Below are 13,854 nucleotides of genomic sequence, written 5' to 3'. Positions count from 1 at the left end.
ATTCATTCACGAGTCAAAATCACAAGGCTTTTTAGTCGCATCTTTCCACTCCTGGTGGGCACAGTTTCTACACGACCAGCCACATGAAATTATTGATAAAAAGTAAAGTAAAGCTATCCCTGTAACAGGGAGTGAAGGCACATAGGGTTGTGAGATGTTGAGGGTCCCACATTATCTAGACAATCGGCTCACAGACGGCGGTAAGGTTGTCAGCCCTACGCGCCGGCCGCCCTTTACTCCCCAGGAAAATTATTTAATTCATTCCTGGTAGTCATTTCTGTTAGAGGCTGAGCTGAGCCCAGGGCCATAGTGCGGCTGGAAGCATTAGGTCTACTGAAAAGAAAATCCAATGGCCTCATCGGGACTTGAAGCTGCGGCCTTCCGGCTTGTAGCATAGCCCCTCAACCAACTACACTACCGCGTGCTCCCGAAATTATTGATAAAGTAAACCTATCTCCGTACTCTTTCATTAGGGCTTTTTCTTTGTACATTGCACTCTTGGGTCATGAAAGAGTTCTCATTGTCCAAATTATAAGCCAAAAAATGTTCTTGGTACAGATACTGGAGCTGAGAGTAACAACAATGAGCTACTGCCACCCTGACTGCAGTATGTTGTCAGTATAGAGAGCAAACTGGCTCCAGAATGTCACCAAGGACAGAAAACTGACTTCATGCATTATATGGCATGATACATTAGTCAATGAATCACAAATCTCTCTGTGGCATCAGGTATAGCAATTCTACTCTGTCAAATTAATCCTGGATTGTTCTGGGCTGTGACAATATGCATTCTGGTATACGGTTACCAGTACTTCAGAGAAACCTGCTTCCTCCATCTTCAGGGTAGGAAAAGAGCGACATGAGCCTTCTTCTACCCTCAAGATGAACACAGCTGGTTCTTCACATGCACTGGCAACTATCTACAGTAAACTCGATATGCCATGACATGATGCTGTTAGCTGCATGTGGAAGACTTCCAAAACCAAACTGTCACCTTTTTCTTGTCATTTAATATTCCCACTTCAGTTTACAAGTCAAAGCAATATATTTTCAACTTAATTTTTGTACAGGTGTCTTTTTCAGGTGACACAGCAAACTGATGGATCAAGGGTTTTAGATATAATGAAACATAATCACAGACTCAACTAACGTCTACTGTAATCACACATCAGTACAACTCTAGTGGCATTGCTAGTGGCAGCTGGGAGAACTACTAAATAGCAGGTGAGCATACATGCACTGCAACTTTGTCTTTGAAGTAAATCTATAAAAGCAGCAAATTTTCTTTGAATTTCTCACTGGATGCATGAGAATTCCTGATGGCTGGGCACCAGATAACTGAGAATTTACTGCACTAGACTACATGGCATCACACCTGAGAAGACCATTATCTAAACGCAAAATAATTTTGTATATCTGAGGATCAAGACACCTGGTCCTGACTACAACTAAGAGCCAGCAGCAGATGCCCTCTGCCCCATCCAATAATAGGCAGTGTTGCACCCACCCTTCTGCACTACTTCCAAGGCCACAGTGAGGCCAGATCAGTCAAACAAGACATAACTCAAAGTATTACCCATACGTACAACATATACCGTATATTACAGAAATGTCAAGGTCATTTTCATTAAAAACATGTCACTCACTGTCTCCTGTTCACAACAGCAAGTGCTTCTCCCGAGACTGAGTCCCAAACACGCAGCTGTCCTCCAAGACAGGAGCTCACTACCACGCAGCCATCTGTTGCCAGGCACTCCACTTCTTGGGGATGGCCATCAAGGACAAGGGGCACAGCCTCCATCACAACCTGACACCACACAATGAAGGTGAATAATTGAGAAACAGAAAACGAGAAATGCTTATAAGTTTCTGGAATGATGAAAACACAAAGAGAACAGTTTGGATGATTATGTTAAAATAAATATTACAAAGCAGGTTCTGAAGTTGTAAACTCGACTTCAATGGCTTCAGAGAAAGTTCAATGGCAGGCCTTCATTAATGGGCCCTTAGTGCCTATTAAGTGATCCATTTAACTGTACCAGATAAGAAACACTGCATATTTCACCGAACTCAAAACATAAATGAGCATTCATAAAACATACTGGAAATGTCCCCAATTCTTCTGAATACATGCCTCAATCCTACCGACCATGCGTCGAGACACATGCACCACGTCCACCATGATGCTTAAGTTAGAAGACTATAGTTTTAACTGAATCACTCTGTACAACAGCAGACAAGCTCTATCATCTAGTTATGATACCATGCAGTTTGGTAAATGCATACTAACATTTCAGAGGAACAAACTACCTCTGCCTTCACAGGGGGCTCAAGATGGAGGCAATATGCTCCTCTAAAATGCTTCTATGCACTTACCACTACATGGCTGTCACTTTTCTGTTGTTTAATTTATGACATTATTAGTATCTGACATTGTATAGTGGTGAATGGTGTGATGACTGGCAAATAAAGAAGTGAAGTCAGTAGAGGTACTCCTGTAATAGGCTGTCAAGGCTAATAGGGTTGTTGAGGTTCCCACATTATCTAGACAATCGGCTCATAGATGGCGGTAAGGTAGTCCGCCTTACACGCCGGCCGCCCTTTAACCCCAAGAATATTTCAAGAATATTCCTGGTACTCATTTCTGTTAGAGGCTGAGTCGACCCCAGGGCCACAGTGCGGCTGGAAGGATTAGGTCAATTGAAAAATCCAACGACATCATCGGGACTTGAACCCGTGACCTTCCGGCTTGTAGCATAGTGCAACAACCAACTACACTACCGCATGGCCCTCAAAGAAGCAGAGAGGATTAGGGAGAAAAGAGTCATGTCCTGATTGAGGTAATATCCTGGCATTTGCCTGTAGTAGAGATTGAGTGTCTGAGAAAAGATTCAAAAGAAATGCCTACTGAATGCAAGTCTTGAGTATAACTGTTGTATCGAACCTTGTCCACCAGTGTCCCAGCAACACATGAACAGTACTATACGTATCTCACCTGTGTGGTGCCATCTGCAGTAACACCCTCGCCATCACCTGCCCAACTGGCACGCCACTCTGCATAATTACGGGAGCAGACACACCGATACAACATCACCATGGTGTACGCCACTACAACAATGCTGACCACACACAGCACTGCTGTCAGGAACAGTTCCATTGGTGATGAGGGCACAAATGGAACCTCACTGTTGGTGACACTACCACCCATAGATTTAATGCCCACTACAGGGCCCTTCCCACTCTCACCACCGTCTGTCAACAGCGATTAACAATGTCAATAAATTCTTCCAAAATGCAGGGAACAAGAGCAACAAATCAAAGTATACACTCATGACTACATTTCAGAGAGGTCCACCTTCTTGTCAACTCTCCACAGACCTAAACTCATTTGTTTTTTATTTATTTAATGATGCTGCCAATAGCTCAAGTGGTCAAGTGCTGGTCTGAAGACTCTGAGGAAAACAACAAATCACCTGTCATGACAGCACCTCCCTAGCTGAGATTTCAACCTAGGAACTATCAAATAAAATGCAGTGTTAACCACTCAACTGTGACATTTGATTTAAAGATGATTTTGTGACTAATTGTTACTGAAATTTTGCCTCCTCTCTACTCAGGTGAGTCCCACAGTCTGGCAGAGAGGTCTGACACAATTCAAAACCAAAAAAAAATTATGTTTGTTAAAGCAGAGGGCAGGAAGGCAATTCTGCAAGAGATCTGAGGGGTCTTGAGCTGACATACCAGCAATTGCCACACCTGTCTTTGTCCATGAGTATGGAATGACACTGAGCTAGTCAGCATAGTAGCAGCAAAGAAAGCAATCACTGCCATCACAAAAGTTTGCAAATAGAATCTATCCTATGCCAATTCAATCTACAGTGCAATTCACAACCTGTTCTGCCAAGAGCCATTTAGAATGACAGCCTCTTCAATGAGTGTCACAGAACTGAGAGATGTTTGTCCTTTATAAAAATTCTTCTATCTGCACAAGGCAGAATGCTATTGAACCAATATATATCACACAAGAAATTTGGGTGGTCATCCACTACTTTGGTATTACTGACTACACAAAATTAAATGGGATTCCTGCATCAAGACATTTATACCAATCTATGAACCGTGTTTAAAGTTACTAGCAGGACGAGCAACATGTGAACATGATTCTGTAAGCATCTCTCCCCTTATAAAGTCAACAGACTTTGGGAAAGCCAAGTGTAATGACATGATCTGTGCAGGCTTTGGCATTTTGAAAAAATTGTCACTTGCATAAACTTGTCAGGCAGAATGCAACTGCTGACATGAAAATACAGTAATGTAATGTAACGTAAGCGGGCTGCTGTCCATACCAGAAAAGTCCAGAGGGTCAAGTGCAGCAGCAAGGGTCTGCCACTGGAAGTGTTGTGCAGCCTTCTCATCGGGGTTGCGCAAAGCATGGGCCCGTGCTGAAGACACGGCGTGGGACAGGCGAATGGGGGGGAGAATGCTTATGTAATGGCCCGACAGCGAGATGTTGTACAGAGACAGGATGGCAGGCCAGTGGTAGTGAGACAGCCTCTTCCATGGGTCATAGCCCATGTGTTTCAATTTTGCTATGGCATCGCTCCCCTCCGTGACCTGAAACACATTCAGAACAAGTCCACACTATGCTCAGAACCAATGCCATCTAGTGCCTCAAGTGGATGGCTGACTGCACAAGGGGCAGGTAAGATGACAAAATGCCACACAAACAACATCTGGATGTCTTCAGCATTATATTGCTATTCAGAATGTAAATAGCTCAAGTGAAACTATAATTTATTCTGTCATTTAATATGAGTGTAGAACTTGGTCTTTCACTGAAAGGGAATAATACAGATTGGGAATGATGAGAACATCTGACAGAAGGACACAGCCTCATGGTGGACTTATGTGAACATGGTAACAAACCTTTGGGTTCCATCAAGCTTTCACTCACTCACTCATGGAGCTGAGCCCTTCGTGAGAAGCTGCCAATTGTGCAGAAATTCAATAACTTCCCAGCATTTTATGGAACCTGAAGGTTCATTTCTGTGTTCATACGAACCCTCCACTGGTCCTTGTCCTGAGCCTGATCATTCAAATCCATACCATCTCATCCCTCTATGATCCATTTTAATATCCACCCACCTATGTCTTGGTCTTCCCAGTGGTCTCCTTCCTTCCGGCTTTCCCACCAATATCCCATATGCATTCCTCATCTCCCCCATTCGTGCCACATGCCCTACCAATCTCATCCTCCTTGGCTAGATCATTCTAATTATACTTGGAGAAGAGTACAAGTTGTGAAGCTCCTCACTATGCACTTTTTCTCAAAACTCCTGTCACTTCACCTCTCTTCAATGCAAATAATCTCCTCAACACCGCCCTTAAACACCCTCAGTCTATGTTCCTCCTTCAAGTGTTAGAGACCAAGTTCCACACCCATGCAGAACCACAGATAAAATTATAATATTCCATATTCTAATATTTATGTTTTTAGACAGCAGATGAGAAGACAAAAGGTTCTGGACTGAGTGGTAGCAAGCACTGCCCAAAATCAATCTCTTCTTAATTTCCTCCTGAATCAGGTTTTCATTTGTTATAGTCTTTCCCAAATATCCGAACTGTGCAACATTTTCAAAACATCTGTTTCCTATCTTTATGTCACGATTTTGTACTGCACTCTGGTGATGAGACAGCAACATATACTTAGTTTTCTCTGTGTTTACTTCTAGACCAACCTCCTTACTGGCGTCAATTAAAGTTTGTGTGTTTCTCTTTATGGTAACTACATTATCACCCAGTAGATTGACATCATCGGAATAGACCAACAGCTGATATGTCCCATTTAATTTCAGTCCCATCTGTTTTCTTCGACCTTCCTAATGGCATATTCTAAAGCATAGTTGGTTGAGGCACTATACTACAAGCCGGAAGGTTGCGAGTTCAAGTCCCGATGAGGTCATTGGATTTTATCAATTGACCTAATCCTTCCAGCGGCACTATGTCCCTGGAGTCAACTCAGCCTCTAACAGAAATGAGTACCAGGAATTAATTAAATAATTTTCCTGGGGAGTAAAGCGTGGCCAGCGCATAAGGCTGACAACCTTACCGCCATCTTTACGCCGATTGTCTAGATAATGTGGGAACCTCAACATCTCACAACCCTATGGGCCTTCAAGGCCTGTTACAGGGATAGCTTTACTTACTTACTTACTTACTTACCCATTTTAGACCATTATGGACAGGAAAATTATCAGACAAATGTTCACCTACATGGACTATACCACACGTTTTGTTTAAACACATTTTTACCAGCCTAACTAGTTTCATGGGTACCCCAAACTCTATCAAAATATTGTACAGTACTTCCCTCCTAACTCAATCATAGGCTTTCTTGAAGTCTATGAATAGCTGATGTACTGCCTCATTGCACTCCCATTTTTTCTCCAATATCTGAAGAATGCAAAAGATCTGATTTGTAGTTGATCCGCTACGTAGAAACCCACACTGATGATCCCTAATAATTTCATCTATGTATGGACTTAACCGTGAGAGCAGAGCATTGGATAAAATTTTGTATGAAATTGACAGCAGTAATATCACACGATAATTATTACACTGAAGCCTTAGATTTTCTTTTACAAAAACGAGCAACTATGGGCCTCTCAGGAAGAACTGTGCTCCAATGAATAAGCCACTTTGATGGGAATGGGGAAGAGACTCAGAAACCGCACCCTCCAAAGACAGAGAGCTACTTCAGTATACATATGAAGCTTACCTCAGGACCGTCAGCACCTCCTCTGGGCTTTCTTAGTTCCACATCCAAAGTAGGACTGACTGCCCTGCTTTCCTCAGTTGTCACTGAGTGCAGCGTCTTCAGATCCTCACTGTCCAGTGGTGGGTGAGCTCTGGTATGTATATCATGGTACTGCCTCACAGTTTCTTGGTGTTCACCTTGCACAGAGCCAATCAGTTCATCCCTCTCTGAAATGCCCTCGTCTGTCGTCAACTGCAACACATGTTCTAACACACCTGAACTGTACATGATCACTGTTATCCATACAATCATGCACACCATGAATGCTCGTTGAAATATCCTTGTACTGGCCCAAAAGTGAACCAATCGCAGACGCTTTGGAACTTTTGCAACAGCAGGAGGTGAATTTAGTGGTGCAACAACATCTGTAGGATAGCTTGACAAGCTCAATCCATTCAGTCCAGGGTGAGACACTGACCTCATGATGCCACACGCCCGTGTTTTGTCAAGTCCTGCAACACTAGCTGCAACAGAAGAATGGAACTGGCGTAATGGAGTCCGGCTAGATGCAGCAACCTGCAATGGCCCATATGGAATTCGGTGATGCTGTGATTCTGATGACAGTTCCATTCGTCTGATATCAATGGCAAGGACAGTGGAGAAGAATAACATCTGAAGGAAGTAATCTGACAAGAGTCCAACGACAGCAAAGATGCAGAATTCCTGAATGGCTGGTACAAATGTAAACAATCCCACTGTGAGAATGGTGACTTCAATCAGGAGGTTCTTGGTTATGCTCCATCCTTCACGACTCAAGCCTTGGGCTACTCGGATCTTCACGTCCAGGTGCGTAGCTGTTGACACCACAGACTTGGTTAGGACTAGAATATTCTCCAGTCCAACAATCACAACCAAGTATGGAAAGATCTCCTTTCCTGTCAAAGTGAGAGTCAAGCCAAAGAAGAAACAGAGGCCGACGGACATGGAAAGGGATGCCAGCACTGTTACCACTGCACTGAACGCCATACCTACTTTAGACCTGACGAGCTCGATCTTACGCACAGAGAAGTACATGTAGAGGAACAGAATGAAGTAAGTGACAGTCAGTGGCACGAACTCTCGTAGGTTGAACTGGCCGGGAAAGTAGATGTGTAGTACTTCCTGTGGGGGCAGGGTTGTTGTATTGGAAGCGACGTCACCACTGCTCGGCCACTGCGAGTTGTGGGGCTGGTGCAGCGGATACAGGGCAGCCAACCTCTGCCTCAGTCCATCCACAAACCTGTTAGATGATGGTGAACAAGGACTTCAGTTTTCATCAGAATAAAATACATGTCGATATGTGTGGTCTGAAACGTCATGCATCATTATTCTGAAGCAAGAACAGAGCAATCGATGAAACGGAGAAAATTACACACTGAGCAGCATAACAACTGCTACTCTTCACTTAAAAGTGTTCTTAGTGTGAGGAATAGAGGACATGATGAGTGCAGCACTTAGATTGCATGAGAACACCAGACACTGCTATGCTCACCTGGGATCATGCTTCTGGAGTACAAGTGTGATGGCATACTGAAGCACTCGTTGTCGGGTTCGCAAAGGGTAGCGCTTAATCCCAGTATCCTTCATGTGCATGCCAAACAAGATCTCGGCCAAGCTGATTTTCCCTTTCTGCAGGTTCTACAACATACCAAAAAAAAAAAAAATACAGAGCACATACAAGTCCATCCAAAACTATATACACTTAGGAATAGCTTAGGTGCATTAAGAAATTTAATTTTTTTTTTTTTGAGAGGCAGCTGCTTTCAAGGGAACAGTATTTTCCTACAATGGGATTTGAGGTTGTCAAAGCAGGTATTGTGGCAACTTTCGGAGGAACCCACTGCCTCCATCTTCAGGGTCAAAGGATAAGCCTCACAAGAGCCAGCAAGCAGGATATGAGGTGCTATCAGAAAGTTCCCAGACTAGGTCACAAAAGAAATGCTGGCTTAACTTACTCAATTTTGACTGCCATTTCCTTCAAAATAATCTGACTGGGAATGTATACAGTGATCATGTTTTCTCCATGCTTCAAAAGCACCGTGGAAATCATTTTTCTTAATGCTGTCCAGCACCTCTGGATGTCAGACACTGTTTCAAAGTGTCATTTTCAATTTGAGAAACAAGTGAAATCACAGGGAGCTAAGTCCTGCGAGTAGGGAGGACGGGGAATGCTAACCATGTTGTTAGTCACAAACTCTGTAGTTTTCAGGGGCGTATGGGCAAGCACATTGTTGGGATGAAGGAGCCAGCTGTGCTTGTGCCAAACTTCCAGTCCTTTTCGTCACACATGTGCTAGGCAGAACAAATTCACGGTGATCAATCCTCTTCACGTCAAGAAAAAACGATGGGCATGCCCTTAGTTGCAGTGCAGACCTGCTGAGCCTTTTTTGCTCTTGGTGATTCTGGGCTTCTCCACTGCAACAACTGCTGCTTTGTTTCTGAATCATATCTGCAAATCCAACTTCTGTCAACTGTTATGATCCGAGATATAGTTGTAAAAGTTGGGTCCTCATTAGCCTTCTCTCGTAGCTCAAGACACTCGTTTATGCGCCACTGTATTTGATCATTTGTCAGGAGTCAGGGAACAACTTCATTGCAAACTGATGCATGTTCAAATTTTCTGTTAAGATCACCTGGCAAACTCCAAACTGACCCCAATGGTGTCTGCCAGCTCACGGATTGCTCGGTGACAGTCTTTGTGGATGAGTTCTCAAATTTTTTCATAAACATTTTCTGGTGTTTTGCTGGTGCAAGGTAACCCTGAACATCCATCACCTTCAACTGACACTCGACTGACCCCGAAACATGAATGCCATTCAAAAACTGCTATCCAGCTTAAAGAATGTTCTTCAAAAGCAGACAAAACGAAACATTAAGTCAAAAAAGCACTCGTGTAAAGCCAATGCGTGTTCACAGCGCAGTGTAACAGGGCAGATAGATGTAATAGGCTTGTGGAAGTGTGCCCTTGGTCCCCCACTCATCTTCTTTCACTTAGGCAATTACAACAACAGTCCAGGAACTTTGATATAGGACATCATACATCTTTTCTTCCTTTTTTTCTTAATACTATAAAAGGAAATACTTGCTGAACAGTACTTCTGTCTGGGTAGTGACATTATGCAGTGTGGCAGAAAGTCAGAAATGTTTAACAGGAACCTGCTGCCTCCATCTTCAGAGGCTTTCTCTAGGACGGTAGCAGCAGGTTCCTGTGAAACAATGGTAACTTTATAGCAGATTGCATCACATCACATCCAAGAAAACTAATCTCTATACTGTCACATTGTAGGGTTGTGACTATAGATGAGGTTTGGACTGAATGATCAGATTTATTCACTACTTATAATACACACCACTCAGAACTACGAATAATACAGCACTACTGCTGACCTACACATTTTACACTTCACCGTTACACACACACACTAGGGTTCTCGGTCTTCATTAATCATATTCTGGCAATGGTTCTCATCACAGTAGTCAGCTATATCAGTCTCACTGTAACTGCAGCACACAAGAAGTCTTCCTTGCACAGCCAAATTCCTGTCTTGCCGTTTCTTCTCAGTCATCTTCGACTGCCATCTCAGAAGACTCCCTCAAATCTAATTCTAGCTGGCCTATAAACCTTGCTATACAGACTCAGATCAGCTCCAACAGAAAAAACCTGACAATGCCTCTATTATTATAAAGGTATGTTTACCACACTGTTGCACAGAAACAGCAGTTCTTCAATTGTTGCTTATGTATTCATTGCCATGGGAATGTATTTACTGAGTCATTGCCTAGCAATGAACATCTACTCTGACTTCACCATTCTGGTTTTCAGGGGTAATGTCACAATATCTACCACTATTAGAACCTCAAACCTCAGAAATCTTTGTTGTATTTCACCATGATACAATCATCTATGTACTACTAAAAACAACAGTACAATAAAGGTTAACATAAGTACCAACAACATTTGATTACCCTAACTAGAGTACCACTATTGCTAAGACAGATCTTTATCTCTGAACCATGTTATAAGTGGAGTGGCTACCACACGGGCTTGTTGGCACTCTGTAGCATCAAAAGCACTTGAGGAATGATGACTGATGGGATATAATGGAAGTACTCCGAGCCTCTCAGTCCAACAGGGCTGCCCTGAGACTGAATATGGGATTCCATAATGAGAAGACAGGTCACACAACCAACCAATCTGCCACTTGAGTTACTGACAATATCTGACCTCATAGGTGAATATGGTTCCCAGCAGGTTGGAGTCCTCCTGAAACTTCTCCTGGTCCTGCTGCCAGAGGTTGGCAGGTGACAGGGCAAGGCAGTTGTACTCAGGCAGTGCCATTTTCTTGTCAGATTTCACCTTTGCTGATTCGATATGTAGACACATGTGGCTCAGAGACATCGAGCTGACAGCAGAAACACAGGTGTGTTCAATCTGACAGTATAACACAACAGGAAAAATTGTTGCAAAGATAATGCACGTACTTTCTGATACATGCCTGATGGATCACATCCCTGTACTGTTCTCAAATTACTATTTTAAATATGAACTTTCTTAGTTTTTTATAACAACCCCAAGAGAAGCAGATTATCATTTTATGGGCAATACAGCCCATGCAGTTATATCCAGGAATATCAAAGCCATTATAGACATTTTGAGGAAAATAATATTTTGTAACAGAGCACTTTGCAGGGAAATCTTTGCTCAAATCTTGTCTTTACAATTAGGATGTTTTGTATATATGGATAAATACCGTCTTAAGTGCAACAAATTTTATTGTAGTTTTTACTTCTTTTTCTCCTCCACACTACATGTTTCGGCCCTAAATGGCCATCATCAGGTGTGTATCACTCACGTAGCTGTTACACTGCTTGTTAAAATTTAAAATTACCAGTCTTTCTAATTGTATAAAATCTTTGTTAATCTACACGCGTCGATTTGATTTTTAAATCAGCACTTTTTAAAACTTAATTCAAGTTAAAATGTCTATAAGATCNAAAAATTTGAAAAAGAAAGAACAGAGATCTTATAGACATTTTAACTTGAATTAAGTTTTAAAAAGTGCTAATTTAAAAATCAAATCGACGCGTGTAGATTAACAAAGATTTTATACAATTAGAAAGACTGGTAATTTTAAATTTTAACAAGCAGTGTAACAGCTACGTGAGTGATACACACCTGATGATGGCCATTTAGGGCCGAAACATGTAGTGTGGAGGAGGAAAAGAAGTAAAAACTACAATAAAATTTGTTGCACTTAAGACGGTATTTATCCATATATATTGTGTGAGTGTAACAGGATGCTGAAATATAATATTGTAGGATGTTTTGGCCTAATCTTTGGTATAGATGTTTAAAATGTAATCAAAACTGATAACGCCATTTTTAGTAAAATTTATATTTTGCACACGGACCACTAGAGGGGCGTATCATTTTCTTGAAGATAATACCTATGTCATCTTATGCAGGGAGACAGTCTTCATAAACTACTGCATTTAAATCAAAACTGTGAGAACAGTTTCCAAGAAAATCATTAGTTTGGCTTTAAGGTTGATGGTTGGTGTTAGAATGTTCATCATATTCACCTGGAAACAACTGCTGATGGATTAACTCAAATATGTAACTTTCAATAAAGCAGCCAAGAGCCCATACATTCATACCAACAATTCAATTTCTTGCTGTGTGTGCCTTCTTTGTTATGACATTGTGTAGTTGTGCAGACGGTACCAACATTTTGGAGGAACTCATTAAATTCTCCATTTTCAGTGTGCTCCCCAAAAACAAAACAACATAGAGCTCCACCTCACCCAGCAAAACACAGTATGAACTGAACATCCAGTACCACAAAACCTCATGCCCTACAGAATTTACCGTCTAGACATACAAGTTTACATGACTTCTGGAGGCCCACATCAGATGCTGGTTCAGCACAAGTTCTCCTCTTTCTGAAGAAAATGTGTGAGAATTCCAAACAATTTAATCATTTGTATTAAATTAATAAACAAACAGTTAACTAACACATTTGTATCAGCAGGCAACAAGTACTGCAACCTATGGACAGCTAGCTAGTAAGGTCTATGGCAATTAGCACAGGCAAAGAACTGTTGCATTATCTGCTGCAGGCCACAAGGCAGTCAGTTGATGTTTACATCTCTGTAGAGTACACAAATGAGAACTACAAGATAATTCTAACACAGGGACAATGCACCTACCTGTTCTCCAGCTGATAGTTGCGAATCACCTCAAGCAGTTTGAACACTTCTGCTAGTGGAGCACGAAACGCATCTGTCAGAACTAGGTCTTCAGTCCAAGGGGACACTGCGGTTCTCATCACAACCTGCAAAAAGTTTCACACTGTAGGTTCATTTGCACTTGTAACCTGTAGCAATTCTGCCACAACACAAATGTTACCTTAAAAGAGGCTTGGATCAATCCTTACATATCATTCATGAAATTTCTCCAATTTAACATTATGCAATCAAGAAGACAGCATCATTAAAAGTAACACCTACTCTCAGGACCCTCTCAGTATTTTAAGAGTGGTAGTAACTTTTGAACCACGTTAGGTGGGTCCTGTGTTACCACAGCATGGTGCATCCCCAGGTTGCGGATGGTGGAGACAGCCTCCTGACATGGACGGTAGCTGTGAAAATATTGAATAAGCAGTCACAGACAGCAGACAAGGGGTGGTTCGCCAGCTGGGGAGTTGGGTATGGGGCTAACAACTCACCATAAAAAAATAAGCTTGTTATGAAAGATCACAAGAAGCCTCGGAGCTGGACAGATTCCTTGGATAAACAATCTAAGCAAAAGAAAATGGATATGATATTTGGTACTTGGAATGTCAGAAGTGTGTACAGAGCAGGTTTGCTCAGGGCAGTGGCAGAAGAAATCACAAAATATGTTAGATTTATGTCCATGATTTATTCTAGCCGTCTTACAGTGCATACACTCATCCACTTCACTCTTCACTCCCGCACTACATGTTTCGGTACAAAGGTGCCATCTTCAGGTGCTTTTTGATTTACGTTAAACTACTTCACTGCATGCCTTGCCGTCT

General features: G+C 42.1%; 1 protein-coding gene across 4 annotated transcripts in view; it reads right to left on the bottom strand.

The window, feature by feature from the left end:
• LOC111863022 (sterol regulatory element-binding protein cleavage-activating protein) overlaps nt 1–13,854 on the bottom strand; it is a 36,275-nt gene that overhangs the window by 8,413 nt on the left and 14,008 nt on the right. For 3 of the 4 annotated variants that reach the window (XM_023848982.2, XM_033751002.1, XM_033751003.1), the window contains exons 4-10: nt 13,007–13,131; nt 11,022–11,199; nt 8,289–8,434; nt 6,779–8,036; nt 4,347–4,614; nt 2,996–3,252; nt 1,647–1,807 (exon numbers count right to left, since the gene is read on the bottom strand). In XM_023848982.2, coding sequence (XP_023704750.1) covers nt 1,647–1,807; nt 2,996–3,252; nt 4,347–4,614; nt 6,779–8,036; nt 8,289–8,434; nt 11,022–11,199; nt 13,007–13,131 — 2,393 coding nt within the window. Of the gene's footprint in view, nt 1–1,646; nt 1,808–2,995; nt 3,253–4,346; nt 4,615–6,778; nt 8,037–8,288; nt 8,435–11,021; nt 11,229–13,006; nt 13,132–13,854 lie in introns of those variants that run through there. The other variant, XM_033751006.1, reaches the window with a different exon arrangement.

This window comes from Cryptotermes secundus, unplaced genomic scaffold (assembly GCF_002891405.2).
Source record: "Cryptotermes secundus unplaced genomic scaffold, Csec_1.0 scaffold1274, whole genome shotgun sequence".
In the NCBI taxonomy this organism is placed as follows: Eukaryota; Metazoa; Arthropoda; class Insecta; order Blattodea; family Kalotermitidae; genus Cryptotermes; species Cryptotermes secundus.
This window is presented reverse-complemented; position numbering and strand designations above follow the sequence as displayed.